This window comes from Lolium perenne, chromosome 7, assembly GCF_019359855.2.
Source record: "Lolium perenne isolate Kyuss_39 chromosome 7, Kyuss_2.0, whole genome shotgun sequence".
Taxonomy (NCBI): Eukaryota; Viridiplantae; Streptophyta; class Magnoliopsida; order Poales; family Poaceae; genus Lolium; species Lolium perenne.
Genome location: NC_067250.2, coordinates 225,104,448 through 225,126,530, shown reverse-complemented (window position 1 = coordinate 225,126,530; position 22,083 = coordinate 225,104,448). Strand labels below are relative to the sequence as shown.

General features: G+C 45.8%; 1 protein-coding gene across 1 annotated transcript; it reads right to left on the bottom strand.

Annotated features, from left to right (window-relative positions):
• Positions 1 to 3,120: 3,120 nt before the first annotated feature.
• Positions 3,121 to 4,824, bottom strand: LOC127313745 (mitogen-activated protein kinase kinase kinase 18-like). The gene has a single exon (XM_051344215.2). The coding sequence runs from the start codon at positions 4,456 to 4,458 to the stop codon at positions 3,160 to 3,162; it is 1,299 nt and encodes a 432-aa protein (XP_051200175.1). The 5' UTR covers positions 4,459 to 4,824; the 3' UTR covers positions 3,121 to 3,159.
• Positions 4,825 to 22,083: the final 17,259 nt, after the last annotated feature.

The following is a 22,083-nucleotide window of genomic DNA, read 5'->3' as shown; positions in this document are numbered from 1 at the left end:
TTCCCTCTGCGAAGGGTCATTCTTTTACTTTTATGTTGAGTCAGTTTACCCATTTCCTTCCATCTTAGAAGCAAACACTTGTGTTAACTGTGCATTGATTCTTACATGCTTGCATATTTGCATTCATCATATTACTTTGCATTGACAACTATCCATGAGATATACATGTTACAAGTTGAAAGCAACCGTTGAAACTTATATCTTCCTTTGTGTTGCTTCAATGCCTTTACTTTGAATTTATTGCTTTATGAGTTAACTCTTATGCAAGAACTATTGATGCTTGTCTCGAAAGTACTATTCATGAAAATTCTTTGCTATATGATTCAGTTGTTTAACCATTGTCTTTACCATTGCTTCGGATCGTTGCATTCATTACATATGCTTACAATAGTATTGATCAAGATTATGATAGCATGTCACTTCAGAAATTATCTTTGTTATCGTTTACCTACTCGAGGACGAGTAGAAACTAAGCTTGGGGATGCTGATACGTCTCCAACGTATCTATAATTTCTTATGTTCCATGCTACTTTATTGATGATACTCACATGTTTTATACATACTTTATGTCATATTTATGCATTTTCCGGCACTAACCTATTAACAAGATGCCGAAGAACCAGTTGCTGTTTTCTGCTGTTTTTGGTTTCAGAAATCCTAGTAAGGAAATATTATCGGAATTGGACGAAATCACCGCCCAGGGTCTTATTTTTCCACGAAGCTTCCAGAAGTCCGAAAGGGAAACGAAGTGGGGCGACGAGGCGATGCCACGCCAGGGCCGCGCGGCTAGGCCTTGGGCCGCGCTGCCCTATTATGTGGGTCCCTCGTGATGCCCCCTGACCTACCCTTCCGCCTACATATAGCCTTCGTCGAGAATACCCCAGTACCGAGAGCCACGATACGGAAAACCTTCCAGAGACGCCGCCGCCGCCAATCCCATCTCGGGAGATTCAGGAGATCGCCTCCGGCACCCTGCCGGAGAGGGGAATCATCTCCCGGAGGACTCTTCATCGCCATGATCGCCTCCGGAGTGATGTGTGAGTAGTTCACCCCTGGACTATGGGTCCATAGCAGTAGCTAGATGGTTGTCTTCTCCTCATTGTGCTATCATTGTTCGATCTTGTGAGCTGCCTAACATGATCAAGATCATCTATTTGTAATACTACATGTTGCGTTTGTTGGGATCCGATGAATATGGAATAATATGTTATGTTGATTATCAATCTATCATCTATGTGTTGTTTATGATCTTGCATGCTCTTCGTTATTAGTAGAGGCTCTGGCCAAGTCGTTACTTGTAACTCCAAGAGGGAGTATTTATGCTCGATAGTGGGTTCATGCCTCCATTCAATGGGACAAAGGATGTGAAAGTTCTAAGGTTGTGGATGTGATGTTGCCACTAGGGATAAAACATCAATGCTTTGTCTAAGGATATTTGTGTTGATTACATTACGCACCATACTTAATGCAATTGTCTGTTGTTTGCAACTTAATACTGGAAGGGGTGCGGATGCTAACCTGAAGGTGGAGTTTTTAGGCATAGATGCATGCTGGATAGCGGTCTATATACTTTGTCATAATGCCCAATTAAATCTCACACTACTCATCATAATATGTATGTGCATTGTCATGCCATCTTTATTTGTCAATTGCCCAACTGTAATTTGTTCACCCAACATGCTAATTCTTATCGGAGAGACACCACTAGTGAACTGTGGACCCCGGTCCATTCTTTTACATCGAATACAATCTACTGCAAACATTGTTCTTACTGTTCTCTGCAAACATCATCATCCACACTATACATCTAATCCTTTGTTAAAGCAAGCCGGTGAGATTGACAACCTCACTGTCACGTTGGGGCAAAGTATTTTGGTTGTGTTGTGCAGGTTCCACGTTGGCGCCGGAATCCCTGGTGTTGCGCCGCACTACACTCCGCCACCATCAACCTTCAACGTGCTTCTTGGCTCCTACTGGTTCGATAAACCTTGGTTTCTTACTGAGGGAAAACTTGCTGCTGTACGCATCACACCATCCTCTTGGGGTTCCCAACGGACGCGTGATGTACGCGTATCAGGCCCGCATGCGAAAGTCGAAGACGAAGAGGAGGAAGAGGAAGCCGAAGTGGCGCCGGTGAAGGGCAATGGGAAGAGGAAGAGGAAGCCGAAGTCCACCGCTCCCGCCGAGCCTCGATTCAAGTGGATGGACAAGGAAGACGAGTGCCTCGCTGAAGCATGGAAGGTCGTGAGCCTGACCTGATCACCGGCGCGAACCAAAACTCCGAGAACAACTTAGCGAGTGTGAAGGTGGTGTTCGACGAGCTCAAGCTTTGCGACCCCTACTTCGTCGGCATCCACATGGATCGCGGCAAGAAGGCCATGGCGACCCACTGGGGCATTGTCCAACAGGCGTGCAACAAATGGCATGGGATCCAAGAAGTCCAAGGTGGCGAAAGCCATGGGACCTCCGGGCGAGCGGCTGGAAGGCTTCGATTGACGGGTGCATCTCCAATGCTAGGGCCCGCGCCGAGCAGAGGTAGACGAAGGCCGACGAGAGGTGGAAGCTGCATTTCCAGAAGCATAACGTGATGATCGAAGTTGCTCAAGGACACTCGTGGCGACAAAGAGGAACACGGATCTGCACTTTCTTCTTGGGGGGGGGGGGGCACTGAGAACATTGACGAAGCGGTGATGGCGTGGGTACATGGCCAAGCGCATCAACATCCTGGCGCCGGAGCCCAGCCATGATCCTGCAGTGAGTGCCGACCCCATAGCGACACCGAGCTCTACGCATCCCACAACGTCGTCAAGCTCCGGCCCACCGGTACCTTCGGCCACGGCGAGCCCGGAGGAGGAAATTTCTGGTCAGACGCTGACACCTTCTATCACGCCGAGCCCGGAGGAGGGAATGTCACTCAATTCCGGTGGTTGGCGGGTCGATCGACACGGTTGTCACTCTGGCGGTTGACCTCCCTGGCAGTTGCTCTACTTTAGTTCGCGTCGATCGAGCCAGGGTCGCTGCCAGGCGGACCCGTGCGGGAAGCGAGCAGACGCTCGACGTGACCCGTGTAGCATCCGTGGAAACGCAAACGCGCCGCGTATTAGCACCACGTTTGCGTCTCCGCCTCCGCGCTGAGGCAGTTGCCCGTTGGAGATGCCCTTATAACAGCAGGGGAAAAGGTAAAATTGGACAGCCAGCCGGGTCGAACAATAACATATCGGAAAAGAATCCATTGCTTGTGATTGCATATGTACAATCATTAATCCCGTGACCACCATAATCACCCCGCTCCCCGTTACAGCTGCTCGTGTCATCGTAACGATCGCAATCGGCATGTGAGGCCTGGCTGTTCGAGGACCCAACCGAGGTGGTGCTGCTGCCGCCGACGGGGGAATCGCCGTCGGTATCTGTGTACATTGCCAGCACCTCGTCGTCGCTGCTGGTGCCGGAGGAATGGACCGTGATCCAGCTCGCGTCCCAGGTCCAGTCCGGTGCCCCGGCGGCCAGGCCGCGGACTCTGTCGATGGGACCGGCGGTAACGGTGTCCGCGGTCGTGTCATCGTCGTCTTCCTCCCATAATGCCTGGTCGAGGACGCTCTTGGGGGACACGAACATCCCCTTCTGGGTGGTGATCCCTGCCACGGAGATGGACGACGACGACACCGCGGCGGCAAATGCCACGAACTCGTGCTCCAGCAGCTGCTCCGCCGTCCACCGCTCCCCGGCGTCCTGCAGCAGGCACCTGCCCAGGAAGTCCCTGCCTTCCTCCGACAGCCACAGGGGGGACTCCGGCGCCTCGCCCGAGAACGCGACGTGGTGGAGCATCGCCACCGGGCTCCCAAACCGCTGCCACGGCGCCGCGCCGGTGGCCATCTCGATGACCGTACACCCTAGCGCCCAGACGTCCGCGGCCGGGCCCTGCGCCTCGCCCCGCGCGGCCTCCGGCGACATGAACGCCGGCGTGCCGCCGGCCACAAGGCACCTCTCACCCGCAATGCGCCGCGCGCACCCGAAGTCGGCGATCATGGCGCGGCCGTCGGCGCCGATGAGCACGTTCCGGCCCTTGACGTCGCAGTGCGCGACCCCGGCGGCGTGCGCGTGCGCCAGCCCGCGCAGGATGTCGCGCGCGCGGGAACGGATCAGCGACTCCTCCTCGAACCGCCCGCCGCGCCGCCTGATCTCGTCGGCCAGCGACCCGCCCGGCGCGTACTCCATCAGCATGTCGTACCCGCCGCTGCCGTCCGACGACGCTGATACTTCCGAGCCAAGGCAGCGCACGACGTACGGAGAGCTCAGGCCACAGAGGATACTCTGCTCCCGCCGGAGCTCGGCAGCCCGGTCGGCGCCCACCGACTTCACCGCGAGCAGTTCCCCGGTGAGGCGGTCGACGGCGAGCGACACGGTGGCCGAGGAGCCCCTGCCGATCGTCGGTCCCCGCGTCCACTCCCCGACGCCCATTCTTGCAGCCGTGGCCGCCGCCGCAAGAATGGCTGAAGTGCGGCGCGGTGGACGGAATTGGAATTGGGGACAAAGAAGGACTACTCTACTCACCACCACACCTCGCGCTTTCAGTGATCATCTATGTTTATATACTCATCAGCTGAGCGCTGCGAGGCTGCAACTACAAGGCAGATAGACCGGTGATGCTTTGGAATGGCGAGGTGGTTAATTGTTGGCTGTCCAATGCAAACCGGAGTAAGGAGATTCGCCATTTGGCGAGACGGGACTGGGGTTTCATGTTGGGCATTCTTTCTTTTTTCCTCTCAGTTTCATATTGGCAGCACCTAACTAGTGGTACAATGGGGCACATTGCCATGCTGGACCTCAGGCTCAGGGTTTTATTGGTGACGCCTAATCAACAATCATGGGAGGGAGGCACTTGTCGTCCAGTGAGGTTTTGCCAGGATCATGTGGAATGGAATATTGGTGGATTGGAAGCCCTTTGCTCCTGACTTGCTTGAGTTTTTGTTTGTTTGCAGCGGCCAGTCGAAAATGGCTGGATAAGCTTCTTGCTCCAATTGTTTGGGTCGAAGACCTTGCAATGATGCAGGGATTGCAGGCTTAGGTTTAGTTGGCTGATGATGCATTGTAAAACCTCACTGAAGATGTAGGTGGACAGTTTAGTCTATCCTTCAGCTCAACTTCGGGAATTTTTTTAACCTTCCTTCTTCTCCTGCTTTAATTTGCGCCCTTACTATATTTTGAAGCACAAAAGGGTCCAATGGATCTAGGTTGCAAAATTCATGGTAATACTCCATCCAATTCATATTACTTGATGCTAATATAGATATATCTAGATATATTTTAGTTGTAGATACATCCATTTCGGCATCAAGTAATATGGATCAGAGGGAGCACTATATTTTTCATATTCCTATGTTTTGCCATGCCTTCCTATTCTAAGCTGCCTATATTCTTTCTTATCCTCTCAGTTTCATACTAGTACTAACCAGCGGTACAATGGGGCAGCTTAATCATGGGAGGGGGACACTAGTCATCTAGAGCGCTTTTGCCCGGCTTATGTGGGATGGAATAATGCGGGATTCGGAGGCCTCACTACTGATTTACTTGAGTTTTTCTTTGTTTGCAGCAGCCAGTTGGCCAAGCTTCTTGCTCCAATTGTTCGGTGAGACATGACTAATGGACTATACGTTGAAGACTTTGTAGTGACAAAGTAGTTTATAAGTAGATGATCAGGGATAAACCTCATTGATGATGTAGGTAGACTGTTAAGTCTTGCCTTTAGCTCAACTTAGACAAATTTTTGCTTTTTGTTTAAATTTTGAGAACCTACCTTCCCCTGCTGTAAATATATAGTATTCTTACTATATTTTACAGTAAGAAGGTAAAAAATGAATTTAGGCTGCGGAAGCCATGATACTTGTTACGTATGACTTTTCTTTTCACAAATGAAATTGTTTGGGCAATGTTATTTGGGAAAATCGAGTAATGTAATATTACTTTTTTACATACTGGTATGCCCTATTTTCTATTTCTTGCAGGACAGCAGTAAAATGGAGAATAACTTGATCAGAATGTGCAGGAAGAGTGGAAGTGGTCTGCCACTTAGCTCAATCAATCGAACAACCCAAACAAATGAAGGATTAGCAACCACAATGCAACCTCTCTGACCCACTAACTGTACTGCGAGGGGCAACCAACCACTCACCAACAGTCTCGAATCGAATACTGGTCTTCTCCACCCTGACCTGACGGCTCACGCAATAGAATTGCCTGTAACTCGTACCTTCAGTTAACAGTTTCCCTCCGTTGAAAGCATGCGTTTTTTTTTTGCTCCTGATTTGATGTAAAACCAAGAGAACACTACTACTATTGTGAATTTGTGATACTCCTACTGCTGTACCTTGTAGCTTGCCCGCAAGGTTTTCCTCCGATAGGCCGCGCGCTGGAATCGGCCTTTCTCATTTAACTTGAACAACCTGTTGTCAGGTTTTTAATAATTTCCATAAATATTTAGAAAAAGAATAAAACCCTGACACCTGTGACCGGTGGCAAAGCCACATCTGGCTGAACACATCTTTCTCTCTTGCCTCAGTTGCGAGCTTGCGATATGGCATGGGAAGAATTGCGTGGCAAGACTCCCTCTTTTCCTTTTCCTTTCTAGAAGTAACCTTTTGGTCTTTCCACTCAGAGATGTCTGCTCATGATTTTATATGGAAAATGGATACTGCTTAATTCTTGGACGCACTGTTTGGCTATCTTGTCCTTGATTTGCAACATTATATATTACGCTTTGCAACATTATGAAGGTGACATTTCAACTTAATTTAGTGCCTATTCCAAGCACACAATACATTACTTAAAAACGGTAGGGGATACTGTAGATTAAACACGACAGTCGCTTTCGATCTGAAGGTATTAGTTAGCACGCCTAACAATTTGTAGAGCTCGTGACAGTGACTATTCACGATTTCAGGATCCAGTATATACAAGATCCTCCGGTTGCAACCGACAACGTCTCAAGACAAACTGTTATTCCTGCCAAACATGTGACTTGAAGTTCAGAGTTCAGACAGGTCTTCAGTAGTTTCGTCAGTTGGGGAAGAAGTTACCGGCCAGATCAGTGGCATCCTTAATTGGTTGCACAAAATGCAATGGTTTCGTGCAGAACCGCTAGCAAATCAGGCATCGCGTTGAGTGTTGCTCAATTTGGTTGTTGCAGCAGTGTCCTCCCGGCCAAATTCAGATCAAAATGCTACTACTACCGGTCAGCATTTTCAGACCGACGTTACAGGCAATTTAGGTCGAGTGTCGCAGCACTACGGTCCCATGATAACATCCGGCTAAAAGATAAGGAAAACAAACATCACGTCCAGCTTAAACAAAGCGAAAATCTAGACAAGCGATATTTCTGTTTCTTTTCAGCAACCACTACTTGCCGCGCGTGGACCTAAACTATGCCTGGCCCGTACTATCTAATCGCAGCTCGATCTGCTCAACAATAGCCATCCTCAATCGTGCCCACTATTCATGAAAATACGAGGAAATCTGCATCCGTGCACGCACATCCCGTCATCTCAGCGTCTGATCGATGGTAATGGCGCATCGTTTGCAGTCGTAGCCAGTCTTTGCAGCGTTAACTGACGACGTACTCTTGAACTCTATCCTATCTTGGCTAGGGATATCATCGGTGGACACTTCAAGTTGGGCAGATTTGGAGACGGTGAAGGGTCGGACGGTCGGTGGCTTACCTTTGTCTTTCCCAATAGCTCTAGAAAATAATCTTCGCATGTTGGGAGATTTAGGACGAGCGCAATGTAAGGATTTTTCATAATGTCTTTACGATGCCGACTATTGTTGTAACTAAAATTAAGTGTGAGGTGGCTCTTTGGAGCTTGGTGGGTGCGGATCACTTGAGTTGACTAATGCCGCAAGAGTGATCCTTTATATCCTGAGCTCGGCTCGGTTTGTAACAAAATTTAACTTTTGATAGTGAATGAATGGGCAAAGCTTTTGTCTTCTTTTCTTTTTAGTCATACCAAATACTAGTATAATCATATCTTATTATCATGATATAATTTGTCATATTATTTGTGTATATATGGAAAATATTTTAAATGCATTTAAAATAAATTATTAACTCAAATTTTAAGCGTATTTTACATCCTTCATAGAGAACGATTATTTATTTTTGCATTTATATGTTGAACAAAGGCTGACATTCAATGTCTGAATGAGTATAGCCAACTATAAGTGAACCTAGAAAACAAAAGATTTGAGCCTACATGTAGACCAAATCTAGTACATGCATATCGGCTCCTTGCATTTTTTGTTGCTGTATACAAACTCTACTTTTATTCACATACATACCGCACGAACTAATGAAAGTTGTTTTATTTGAATGCTCCTTCCGTTCTAAAATAAGTGATTCAAAGATAGCCAATGTAATAAAGACTAAAAACACGTCAACATGCATGCATAGTGATTTAAATGTATACTTGTCGGAATACTCACAACTTGCTCATCAGATCGATCAGATTCATGAATGGAGCACCAGCAAGACCGACGGCCGATGGACGGATGGATGGTTAGTTAGTGCGCTCGCGGTTCTTGGTTTAGTGTCACGTCGAGCTAGCAGTCGTGCATTAGACGGATCGCAGTCGGTCAAGAAAATAACGTCGGATCGAAAGGAAAACGTGGGCGAGCAAATTAAGCAGCTGGGACGTACGACATGCAAAAATTGACGTGCCGCGCACGTACGGTACGGGGGTCGCTGTCGCGGATACAAGCTCCATGCGTCGTGACGAATATACGATCTTGTTGTGGATCTGCTTACTGGCGTCACACGACCTGCACGTACCTCCTTTTCTTTTGGGATGCGACTGTCCGACAAAAGAATCAGGGAATAACAATTATTCTTGGAAAAAGCTTTTTATTTGTTTTGCGAATCAACACCTTTCATTCATTAGTCAGTGGGCTTACAATCATTCACTACACCGAGCAACTATTTCGATCCTTGCACTACAGTCGGTTACCTAAGTTTTGGATAACAGAAGTGTAGGTCCTCTAATTTTTGGCAACAAATCGAAAAGAGCTCATTCTTACCTTCCCTGAACAATGCAGGGTAGTACATGGACAACTCAACCTAGTCACCACCATCGCCAGTGTCGTCGGAGGCTCCGCCGATGGAGCCTTCCCCAACACACTACAGGAATGGCGACATACGCCGACGGCCAAATGTCGGGGCCGTCGGCGTAAGGCCCGGCACGGCCAGCCAGCCCGTCGACTCTCGGCGTATCGTTACCGTCGGCGTAGCGAAGTCTACGCCGAGGGCAGCCCTCGGCATATATTTGGCCCTAGGCGTAGACAGGGCTACGCCGACGGCCACCCTCGGCGTAGGCCATTTTTTAAATTTGTATAATTTCTAAAAATCATAATTAATTCATATGATGTCAGAAAAATGCGTATGAGATATCAAAATGTTCAGAAAAACATCCTCTATCCGTTTATGTCAAAATCATGCATATTTGAATCATGTACAGTGCCATTTTAATATAAAAACAATTCAATCACTTTCTTATATGTCCTTAGGTTCCCGTTTTAGCCAGATGACAATTTAAACGAAGTCAGAAAATCTCGCGGAGCCTCATGGCATCATTTTATGTGTCCTAGTAACCACTCCAAAAGATGGAATTGGGATACGGCAATTATTTTAGAAAACCCTTCACGAACAGGACTATCAAGTCCGGAGGTTTATGGCTTTTAGAACAAATGAGTAGGAAACTCCCGTGACACCGCATAGTTTGTCGGAACGAGGGCATATTTGGCACGTGCGTGGTCCCTGGGATGGGAAGCAAGGCTCCGGGAGCGGATTTCCGATCGGACACATGGGCGATGGTTTTTTTCATTTTCGGGGTGCCAAAACGGGTTTTTTTTGTGAAGTAACTACATGAGGCGCATTTTAGTATTGCGGGAGACCTCCGCGTAGTGGTAGGACACCGCCTTCGCACCACATATCACATGCCATATGTGCACGCTAGCAATTTTTTCCGTTTAGCGCGATGGGAAACGGGTGCACCAGCGCGCCCGGTACAGCCATACCGCATCTCCGTGGGGGCCCGTTTTGGCCAAATGGCAATTTAAACAAAGTCAGAAAATCCCTCGGAGCCGCATGGCGTCATTTTATGTGTCTTAGTAACCACTCCAAAAGTCAGAATTAGGATACGGAAATTATTTTGAAAAATCCTTCACAAACAGGGCTATCACGTCCGGAGTTCTATGGCTTTTAGGGCAAATGAGTAGGAAACGGCCAGTGACACCGCATAGTTTGTCAGAACGAGGCCATATTTGGCACGTGCGTGGTCCCTGATATGGGAAGCAAGGCCCCGGGAGCGTATTTCCAATCCGACGTGGGGGCGATGGTTTTTTTCATTTTCGGGGTGCCAAAACGGGTTTATTTGTGAAGTAACTACATGGGGTGCATTTTAGTATTACGCGAGACCTCCGCGTAGTGGTAGGACACCACCTTCACACCACATATCATATGTCATATGTGTGCGCTAGCTATCTGGGAATCCATGCGGCTTCCTGCGGTGTCCCGCCGAATCCGCTGGAAAGTGACCGGATTTGAACTAGGGTTACACTTTTCGTCGCTCAATAAATTCCGGGGAAAATGTTTTTAGGTCTATGGCACATCACTTTATGTGCGAAATTTTTTCCGTTTAGCGCGATGGTAAACGGGTGCACCAGCGCGCCCGGTACGGCCATACCGCATCTTCGTGGGGGCCGTTTTGGCCAAATGGCAATTTAAACGAAGTCCGAAAATCCCGCGCAGCCGCATGGAGTCATTTTATGTGTCCTAGTAACCACTCCAAAAGTCGGAATTAGGATACGGCAATTATTTTGGAAAACCCTTCACAAACAGGGTTATCACGTCCGAAGTTCTATGGCTTTTAGGGCAAATGAGTAGGAAACGGCCCGTGACACCGCATAGTTTGTCGAAACGAGGCCATATTTGGCACGTGCGTGGTCCCTGGGATGGGAAGCAAGGCCCCGGGAGCTGATTTCCAATCCGACCCATGTGCGATGGTTTTTTCATTTTCGGGGTGCCAAAACGGGTTTTTTTTGTGAAGCAGCTACATGGGGTGCATTTTAGTATTGTGCGAGACCTCCGCGTAGTGGTAGTACACCGCCTCCGCACCACATATCACATGCCATATGTACGCGCTAGCTATCTGAGAATCCCTGCGGCTTCCTGCGGTGTCCCGCCGAATCCGCTGGAAACTGACCGGATTTGAACTGGGGGTACACTTTCCGTCACTCAATAAATTCCGCAAAAATGTTTTTAGGTCTATAACACATCACTTTATGTGCTAATTTTTGTCTGTTTAGCGTGTTGGCGAACGGTGCACCAGCGCGCCCGATACAGCCATTTCGCATCTCCCGAGGGAGCCGTTTTGGCCACATGGCAAATTGGGCGTCATATTTGGATTCCTCTAATTTTTAGGTTCAAATGATGATATGGATGTTATATTTAGATTCCTCTCATTTTTCTGATCGATTTAGACATATTATTTGTGGAATTTCGATTTTCCGATTTAAAGATATTAATTATTCCATATTAAATATTAAATAGAAAATGGACCAAAAAATAAAATCATTTTATTGTTATTTGAATTAAATATTATTATTACTTATATATTCATTGTTGTCTACTTAAGTAATTGTTTGGGATTAAAAAATAAAGAGGTGTGCATCTCGGTTCAAGGGTTAATAGGGTTGATATGCTATTATTATCAGCAAGAGGTGTCAATTCTTTAATGGAAGCTCATCCGAATGGAATCAAGAAGTTAAGCGTGCTGAACCTGGAGTAGTGTGAGGATGGGTGACCGACTGGGAAGTTTAACCATGATTGTAATTTGACCTAACATTAAGTGTACTTAGAGTTAAATATGTATTGGGTGAAAGATAAACAAGTAAAAAAAAAGAAAAAAAGAGAAAGAAAAGAAAAAAAATGGTGTAAAAGAAATTAAAATTTTAAAAATTTTAAAAGTCTATGCCTAGGGTTTTGCCGTCGGCATATAGAAAAAAATATTTTTTTTTTCGAATTTTTTTTTTCAAATTTTTTTGGAAAAAGGAAATTTGAATTTTTTAAAAATCTATGCCGAGGGTTTTGCCGTCGGCGTAGCTTGCTACGCCGAGGGCCAGGCTACGCCGACGGCGATAGTGGCTTTGCCGAGGGAGTTATACGCCGAGGAGCTACGCCGAGGGTGGCCCTCGGCATAGCCTACGCCGACGGCCAAAGCAGGCTATGCCGAGGGTTCCTGGCCCTCGGCATATCGCCACATTCCTGTAGTGACAGCACCCACTACATGCCGTTTTATGCAGGTTGCATGTCGCAGTCCCTCAGGCGCCGCCGGAGTGCCACAACTTGTCGAGATCAAAGGGTAGGGATTTCGCGTAGGGGGTGTTCTATTTGCGAACTGGGGCAGTGGGCCGTGTGTATTTCTTTCTACGAAAAAGAGAAACATGGCATGAGGTGACATAGGCATCCCCAATGGGCCTGCCGAAGATGATACCCGGGGTTTACTGAAGACCCACGACTCGAAGAATAAGAAGAATCGGAAGCCCAAGTTACTATTAAGGAAAGCTAGAGTTGTATTAGGAAATAATACTTGTAATCTTGCGGGATGAGTTGGAAACCCTCCCGGACTCTGTAACTTGTGTATTACGAATCCCTCGGCTCCGCCTCCTATATAAGGGGGAGTCGAGGGACAAAGAAAGCATCGATTCATTGTCTCACGAAACCGTAGTTTTCATATCGTCGAGCACTTTTCGGCTGAAACCTTCGAGATCTACTTGCCCTCTACTTCCGACTAAAACCCTAGTCTACAACTTGTAGGCATTGATAATTTAATCCCTTGTCAATTGGTGCCGTCTGTGGGTATTAGAGACGTCAAGGATCTGATCTCGATGGCACGTTCAAGATCGTCGACTTCATCAACTGCAAGCAACGCGATGGATAGAGGTAAACAGATCGAAACTGGTCTAGTCGATTTTGTTCCTCACCCGCCCTCCCGTTTGGATGCATATGCGTATCTGGAGGAGCCTATGGAGATGACGTTCGGAAGATTTCACTTTCGCGTCGAGAAAGAAGGAGTGTATCGTCTCGAAATTCCGATCTCATCGGGATTATCAGCGGTCGATCCCGATTTTTCAAGTTCAACATCGTCAATCGAGTTAGGCGACGATGAGACTTCATCTCCACGCTTCATCAGCACCAGGGCAAGCGAAAAACTCGCCAAGATCTTCAGCAACATGTCCTTTGAGTCATCTGCGGACTCCGATATAAGCGATGACTCGAGCAGCATCGACAGCTTCAACTTCATCGACAGATCCAATACTGTTGGAAAGGTCTTCACCAATCTCTATGATGGTGTCACCAAACCCAGCAAGGTTCAGAATCCAAAATATCATCAGATTTATGCCATCGGAGAACCAAGTCGTGATCAGGAGGAGACGTCAGAGGCTTTCGACGATTTGGGAAATCCATACGTCGATCCCGCTGACCTTAGGCGAGGTCTAGGCACTAAATATGTTGGGCCTACACCGCGTTTAAGGGTTCAACTTCCACAAGAAGCGTGGGATAGAGCCGCAAGAGCTATGAATGGTACAGAACCAATGACTACAACTGCTACGTCGGAAGAATTGCAAGCATACCAATATAAACTCGCCCGCGTTGGAAGAGAATTGGAAAAACAGACAGCTGCTCTGAACAGAAGAAGGGAGGCAGCTTCCGCATCAAGCAGGCGAAGGGCGGAGTTAAGTCGACATTCAGGAACCTCGGGAGATAGTCACAGAGAAGCTCGAAACAGAGCAAGATCTCGGCTGCAAAACATACCTGAGGCTGACAGAGAAAATCTAGTTCAAAACCTCGACATGTCCTTTATGTCGATAGACACGAGGGGGAACATCATCCCTAAGACACCGGAAGCTGGGTATATGGCGACGCAAGCCTTCATCCTCGCATCCAAGCCACCTCCCGGAGATCCAAGAGAAGCATTGTACAATATGGCCATGGCAGGAGTCGGAGCCATGGGAACGGCGTTTGTAACTTCGCCTCCCAAAGGATCAGCAAGGCAAAATAGTCCACGACCTACTGCAGCAGCACCAGGTCCCGAGAGAACAAGTGGAGCAAGAGACACAGCAGCACAAGCACGGGTGGACAGAGCACGACAAAATAGAAGGGAACATCGGCATTCCCCAGAGATAGATGACGAGGATATGTGTGGGCTGCCGTGCTTTACAAGGAGGGTCCGGAAAACTCGAGTTCCTTCAGGGTTTAAATTACCCGATAACTTCAAAAAATTTGACGGCCTGCAAGATCCAGAGGATTGGCTAGTTGATTATCTCGAGACGGTGAAGCTGATAGGAGGAACCAGAGCAACAGCCATGCAGAGCATCCAAGTATATCTGAGTGGAGCCGCGCGATCTTGGATAAAGAAGCTTCCTCCGGGTTCCATCGACAGCTGGGACAACTTTGAGGATGTATTCGTCAAGAATTTCCGATCCACCTGCAAAAAACCCGCGTCACTAGAAGAGTTGAGAGCGTGTTGACAAAAGCATGATGAATCAATGAGAAAGTACATCCAAAGGTGGAACATCATTAAAAACTTGGCAGAGAACATATCTGACGAGAGAGCGATAGATGCGTTCGTAGCTGCAATTCGACGAGGAGATTTTGTCGAAGACTTGGGGAGAACCAACCCAAAGATAGTATCAGCGTTGATGGAGATAGCAAACAGGTGGGCAGATGGAGAAGATGTTGTTCACAATAAACATCACAGATCACCAGAGGAGGACCGTGGTCGAAATTTTCAAAATAGATGACGATTTTCTCGACAATTCTCGAGTTACGATGCTCCTGGCCAAATCTCGGCTGGGTTTCGAGGAAGCGCTGGAGGAAGCAATAGAGATGAATGATACGTCTCCAACGTATCGATAATTTCTTATGTTCCATGCTTGTTTTATGACAATACCTACATGTTTTGTTCACACTTTATATCGTTTTGATGCGTTTTCCGGAACTAACCTATTGACGAGATGCCGAAGTGTCAGTTCCTGTTTTCTGCTGTGGTGGTGTCAGAAATCCTAGTAAGGAAATATTCTCGGAATTGGACGAAATCAACGCCCAGCATCTTATAATTCCACGAAGCTTCCAGAACACCCGAGAGGGACCAGAGGAGAGCCACAGGGGGCCCACACGTGTGCCCGGCGCGGCCAAGAGGGGGGGCGCGCCCTCCTATTGTGTGGCGGCTCCGTAGCCCTTCCGACTCCGATTCTTCTCCTATATAAGCCTCCCTGACCTAAATCTTCGAGACGAATAAGCCACGGTACGAGAAACCTTCCAGAGCCGCCGCCATCGCGAAGCCAAGATCTGGGGGAAAGAAGTCTCTGTTCCGGCACGCCGCCGGGACGGGGAAGTGCCCCCGGAAGGCATCTCCATCGACACCACCGCCATCTTCATCACCGCTGCTGTCTCCCATGAGGAGGGAGTAGTTCTCCATCGAGGCTGAGGGGCTGTACCGGTAGCTATGTGGTTAATCTCTCTCCCATGTACTTCAATACAATGATCTCATGAGCTGCCTTACATGATTGAGATTCATATGAGCTTTGTATCACTATTAATCTATGTGCTACTCTAGTGATGTTATTAAAGTACTATATTCCTCCTTCATGATGTAATGGTGACAGTGTGTGCATCATGTAGTACTTCGCGTAGTTTATGATTGTGATCTCTTGTAGATTATGAAGTTAACTATTACTATGATAGTATTGATGTGATCTATTTCTCCTTTCATAGTCTGTTGGTGATAGTGTGCATGCTATGTTAGTACTCTGTATAATTGTGTTGGTCTATCATGCACTCTAAGGTTATTTAAATATGAATATCGAATGTTGTGGAGCTTGTTAACTCCGGCATTGAGGTGCTCTTGTAGCCCTACACAATTAATGGTGTTCATCATCCAACAAGAGAGTGTAGAGTGGTTTTATTATGTGATCAATGTTGAGAGTGTCCACTAGTGAAAGTATGATCCCTAGGCCTTGTTTCCAAATACTGCAATCACCGCTGGTTTACTGTTTTACTGCATCTCTACTTCCTGTAATATCTCCCACGTCAACTGCACGCCAGCAAGCATTTTCTGGCGTCGATGTCACTGTTTGTTTACTGTTCCACTGCATGTTTAATCGCTGCCATATATTGCTATTACCACTCATATACATCCATATTACTTGTATTTTACTATCTCTTCGCCGAACTAGTGCACCTATACATCTGACAAGTGTATTAGGTGTGTTGGGGACACAAGAGACTTATTGCATTGTGATCGCAGGGTTGCTTGAGAGGGATATCTTTGACCTCTTCCTCCCTGAGTTTGATAAACCTTGGGTGATCCACTTAAGGGAAAACTTGCTGCTGTTCTACAAACCTCTGCTCTTGGAGGCCCAACACTGTCTACAGGAAAAGAAGCGTGAGTAGACATCAAGCTATTTTCTGGTGCCATTACTGGGGACCTGAAGGAACAAGATTTCCTCCCTCGTCAACCACGCGCCAGTTGTAGATAGTCAAGTATTTTCTGGCGCCGTTGCCGGGGAGGAAAGGTAAAAGGTACTTACACTCTGGTCCCAGGTAACTAAGTTATTTTCTGGTGCCGTTGTGAGTGCTCGAAGCTATTTCCTATAGATCCTACAATTGCATCTTTTTGTTTCTTGTTTTTATTTCACTAGTTAGGCATAATGGAAAGAACCATGGAGCTTTTTAATCTATTTCCTGAATTAAGACATGGATGGTTTGATGCGAAAATTAAAAAACCCATGGAACATATTAGTATGAACACTTTGAACACCATTGTTGCTAATGATATGGAAAATTCTAAGCTTGGGGAAGCTGGTTTCGATGAGCATGATATTTTTAGTCCCCCAAGCATTGAGGAGAAAATTTTCTTTGATGATACTCTTCCTCCCATTTATGATGATTATAATGATAGTAGTCTTTTGGTGCCGCCTACTATGGAGAGTAAATTTTATTATGATTATACTATGCCTCCTACACTTGATGAGAATAATAATGATAGCTACTTTGTTGAATTTGCTCCCACTATTACTAATAAAATTGATTATGCTTATGTGGAGAGTAATAATTTTATGCATGAGACTCATGATAAGAATGCTTTATGTGATAGTTATATTGTTGAGTTTGCTCATGATGCTACTGGATATTATTATGAGAGAGGAAAATATGGTTGTAGAAATTTTCCTGTTACTAAAACACCTCTCTTTTTGCTGAAAATCTTGAAGCAGCACTTGTTTTATCTTTATATGCTTGTTGCATTATGCTTGAATGACTATTTTATTTACAAGATTCCTTTTCATAGGAAGTGGGTTAGACTTAAATATGTTTTGAATTTGCTTTTTGATGCTCTCTTTTGCTTCAACTACTATTTCTTGCCCTTCGCAAAAAAAAAAAAAAAAAACTACTATTTCTTGCGAGTGCATCATTAAAATCACTGAGCCCATCTTAATGGCTATAAAGAAAGCACTTCTTGGGAGATAACCCATGTTTTATTTTACTACAGTAATTTTGTTTTATATTTGTGTCTTGGAAGTTGTTACTACTGTAGCAACCTATTCTTATCTTTATTTTGTTGCATTGTTTTGCCAAGTAAAGTTTTTGATAGTAGAGTTGATACTAGATTTGGATTACTGCGCAGAAACAGATTTCTGTCTGTCACGAATTTGGGCAGTGTTCTCTGTAGGTAACTCAGAAAAATCTGCCAATTTACGTGAGTGATCCCCAAATATGTACGCAGCTTTCATTCAATTTGAGCATTTTCATTTGAGCAAGTACAGTGCCTCTAAAAAATTCGTCTTTATGGACTGTTCTGTTTTGATAGATTCTGCCTTTTATTTCGCATTGCTTCTTTTGCTATGTTGGATGGATTTCTTTGTTCCGTTAACTTCCAGTAGCTTTGAGCAATGTCCAGAAGTGTTAAGAATGATTGTGTCACCTCTGAACATGTGAATTTTGATTATGCACTAACCCTATGATGAGTTGTTTTGAGTTTGGTGTGGAGGAAGTTTTCAAGAATCAAGAGAGGAGGATGATACAATATGATCAATGAGAGTGAAAGCTCTAAGCTTGGGGATGCCCCGGTGGTTCATCCCTGCATATTTCAAGAAGACTTAAGCATCTAAGCTTGGGGATGCCCAAGGCATCCCCTTCTTCATCGACATCATTACCAGGTTCCTCTAGTGAAACTATATTTTTATTCCATCACATCTTATGTGCTTTACTTGGAGCGTATGTATGTTTTTATTTTTGTTTTGTTTGAATAAAGTTGGATCCTAGCATTCATTGTGTGGGAGAGAGACACGCTCCGCTGTTGCATATGGACAAATATGTCCTTAGGATTTACTCATAATGTTCATGGCGAAGGTTAAAACTGCTTCGTTAATTGTTATATGGTTGGAAACGGGAAATGCTACATGTGGTAATTGGTAGAATGTCTTGAATAATTTGATACTTGCCAATTGTTGTGCTTATAAGGATCATGTTTAAGCTCTTGCATCATATACTTTGCACCTATTAGTGAAGAAATACATAGAGCTTGTTGAAATTTGGTTTGCATGATTGGTCTCTCTAAGGTCTAGATATTTTCTAGTAAGGGTCGAACAACAAGGAAGACGGTGTAGAGTCTTATAATGCTTGCAATATGTTTTTATGTGAGTTTTGCTGTACCGGTTCATACTTGTGTTTGCTTCAAATAACCTTGCTAGCCTAAGCCTTGTATTGAGAGGGAATACTTCTCGTGCATCCAAATCCTTGAGCCAATAACTATGCCACTTGTGTCCACCATACCTACCTACTACATGGTATTTCTCTGCCATTCCAAAGTAAATTGCTTGAGTGTTATCTTTAAACACTTCAAAAGTTATTACCTCTTATTTGTGTCAATGTTTTATAGCTCATGAGGAAGTATGTGGTGTTTATCTTTCAATCTTGTTGGGCAACTTTCGACAATGGACTAGTGGCTTCATCCGCTTATCCAATAATTTTGCAAAAAGAGCTGGCAATGGGATTCCCAGCCCCAATTAATTAACCTTCATAATTTTACAAAAAATAGACACTCCTCCATGGTATGTGATTGTTGGACGGCACCCGAGGATTCGGTTAGCCATGGCTTGAGAAAGCAAAGGTGGGGAGGAGTGTCATCTAAATAAAAACTAAAATAAAAGGCACTCCTTCATGGTATGAGATTGTTGGCAGGCACCCGAGAATTCGGTTAGCCATGGTTTGTGAAAGTAAAGGTTGGAAGGAGTGCCACCCAAAAATAAAAATCTTTCATGGGAGCCGCTCTTTGAAGGTTTGTCTGGCAAGGGGGTTAGAGTGCCCACTACCATTCGTTGACAACAACAAACACCTCTCAAAACTTTACTTTTATGCTCTCTTATTGTTTTCAAAATAAAAGCTCTAGCACAAATATAGCAATCCATGCTTCCCTCTGCGAAGGGTCATTCTTCTACTTATATGTTGAGTCAGTTTACCTACTTACTTCCATCTTAGAAGCAAACACTTGTGTCAACTGTGCATTGATTCTTACATGTTTACCTATTGCACTTGTTATATTGCTTTATGTTGACAATTATCCATGAGATATGTATGTTACAAGTTGAAAGCAACCGCTGAAACTTAATCTTCCTTTGTGTTGCTCCAATGCCTTTACTTTGAATTTATTGCTTTATGAGTTAACTCTTATGCGAGACTTATTGATGCTTGTCTTGAAAGTACTATTCATGAAAAGTCTTTGTTATATGATTCAGTTGTTTAATCATTGTCTTTACCATTGCTTTGAATCACTTCATTCATCTCATATGCTTTACAGTAGTATGATCAAGATTATGTTGGTAGCATGTCACTTCAGAAATTATCTTTGTTATCGTTTACCTACTCGAGGACGAGTAGGAACTAAGCTTGGGGATGTTGATACGTCTCCAACGTATCGATAATTTCTTATGTTCCATGCTTGTTTTATGACAATACCTACATGTTTTGTTCACACTTTATATCATTTTGATGCGTTTTCCAGAACTAACCTATTGACGAGATGCCGAAGTGTCAGTTCCTGTTTTCTGCTGTTTTTGGTTTCAGAAATCCTAGTAAGGAAATATTCTCGGAATTGGACGAAATCAACGCCCAGCATCTTATAATTCCACGAAGCTTCCAGAACACCCGAGAGGGACCAGAGGAGAGCCACAGGGGGCCCACACGTGTGCCCGGCGCGGCCAAGAGGGGGGTCGCGCCCCCCTATTGTGTGGCGGCTCCGTAGCCCTTCCGAATCCGACTCTTCGCCTATATAAGCCTCCCTAACCTAAATCTTCGAGGCGAATAAGCCACGGTAGGAGAAACCTTCCAGAGCCGCCGCCATCGCGAAGCCAAGATCTGGGGGACAGAAGTCTCTGTTCCGGCACGCCGCCGGGACGGGGAAGTGCCCCCGGAAGGCATCTCCATCGACACCACCGCCATCTTCATCACCGCTGCTGTCTCCCATGAGGAGGGAGTAGTTCTCCATCGAGGCTAAGGGGCTGTACCGGTAGCTATGTGGTTAATCTCTCTCCCATGTACTTCAATACAATGATCTCATGAGTTGCCTTACATGATTGAGATTCATATGAGCTTTGTATCACTATTATTCTATGTGCTACTCTAGTGATGTTATTAAAGTACTCTATTCCTCCTTCATGATGTAATGGTGACAGTGTGTGCATCATGTAGTACTTGGCGTAGTTTATGATTGTGATCTCTTGTAGATTATGAAGTTAACTATTACTATCATAGTATTGATGTGATCTTTTCCTCCTTTCATAGTCTGTTGGTGACAGTGTGCATGCTATGTTAGTACTCGGTATAATTGCGTTGGTCTATCATGCACTCTAAGGTTATTTAAATATGAATATCGAATGTTGTGGAGCTTGTTAACTCCGGCATTGAGGTGCTCTTGTAGCCCTACACAATTAATGGTGTTCATCATCCAACAAGAGAGTGTAGAGTGGTTTTATTATGTGATCAATGTTGAGAGTGTCCACTAGTGAAAGTATGATCCCTAGGCCTTGTTTCCAAATACTGCAATCACCGCTGGTTTACTGTTTTACTGCATCTCTACTTCCTGCAATATCTCCCACGTCAACTGCACGCTGATACGTCCAAAACGTATCTACTTTCCCGAACACTTTTGCTATTGTTTTGCCTCTAATTTGTGCACTTTGGATGCAACTAACACGGACTAACGCTGTTTTCAGCAGAACTGCTCTGGTGTCTCGTTTTTGTGCAGAAATCCAACTTTCGGGAAAATCCTCGGAATTTATGCAGAAGGCCCTATTTTCCCAGAATAATGACGGAGCCAGAAGGACAATTAAGGTGGAGGCCCGAGGGCCCCACACCATAGGGCGGCGCGGCCCAGGGGGGGCCCGTGCGGCCCTGTGGTGTGGCCCCCTCGGCCGGCCTCCGACGCCCTCCTTCGGACTATTTATCGGCCTCGACCTAAAAACGCACAGGGAGAAGTCGAAGTCGCCAGAAACCCTCCAGAACGCCGCCACATCGCGAAACTCCGTCGCGGGAGCCAGAAGTCTCCGTTCTGGCACTCCGCCGGGACGGGGAATTGGAGGAGATCATCGCCGCCATCACCGCCAACGCCTCTACATCAACCAGCCATGTTTCCCCCATCCATGTGTGAGTAATTCCCCCGCTGTAGGCCGAAGGGGATGGTAGGGATTGGATGAGATTGGTCATGTAATAGCATAAGATTGTTAGGGCATAGTGCCTAGTGTCCGTAATCGGTACTTTGATGATATTGTTGCAACTTGTTATGCTTAATGCTTGTCACTAGGGCCCGAGTGCCATGATCTCAGATCTGAACATGTTATTGCTTCATCAAGATATTCATTGTTTATGGTCTTACCTATAAGTTGTATACACATGTCGCTGTCCGGAACCAATGGCCCCGAAGTGATAGAAATCGGGACAACCGGAGGGAATGGTAGCGATGTGAGGATCACATGTGTTCA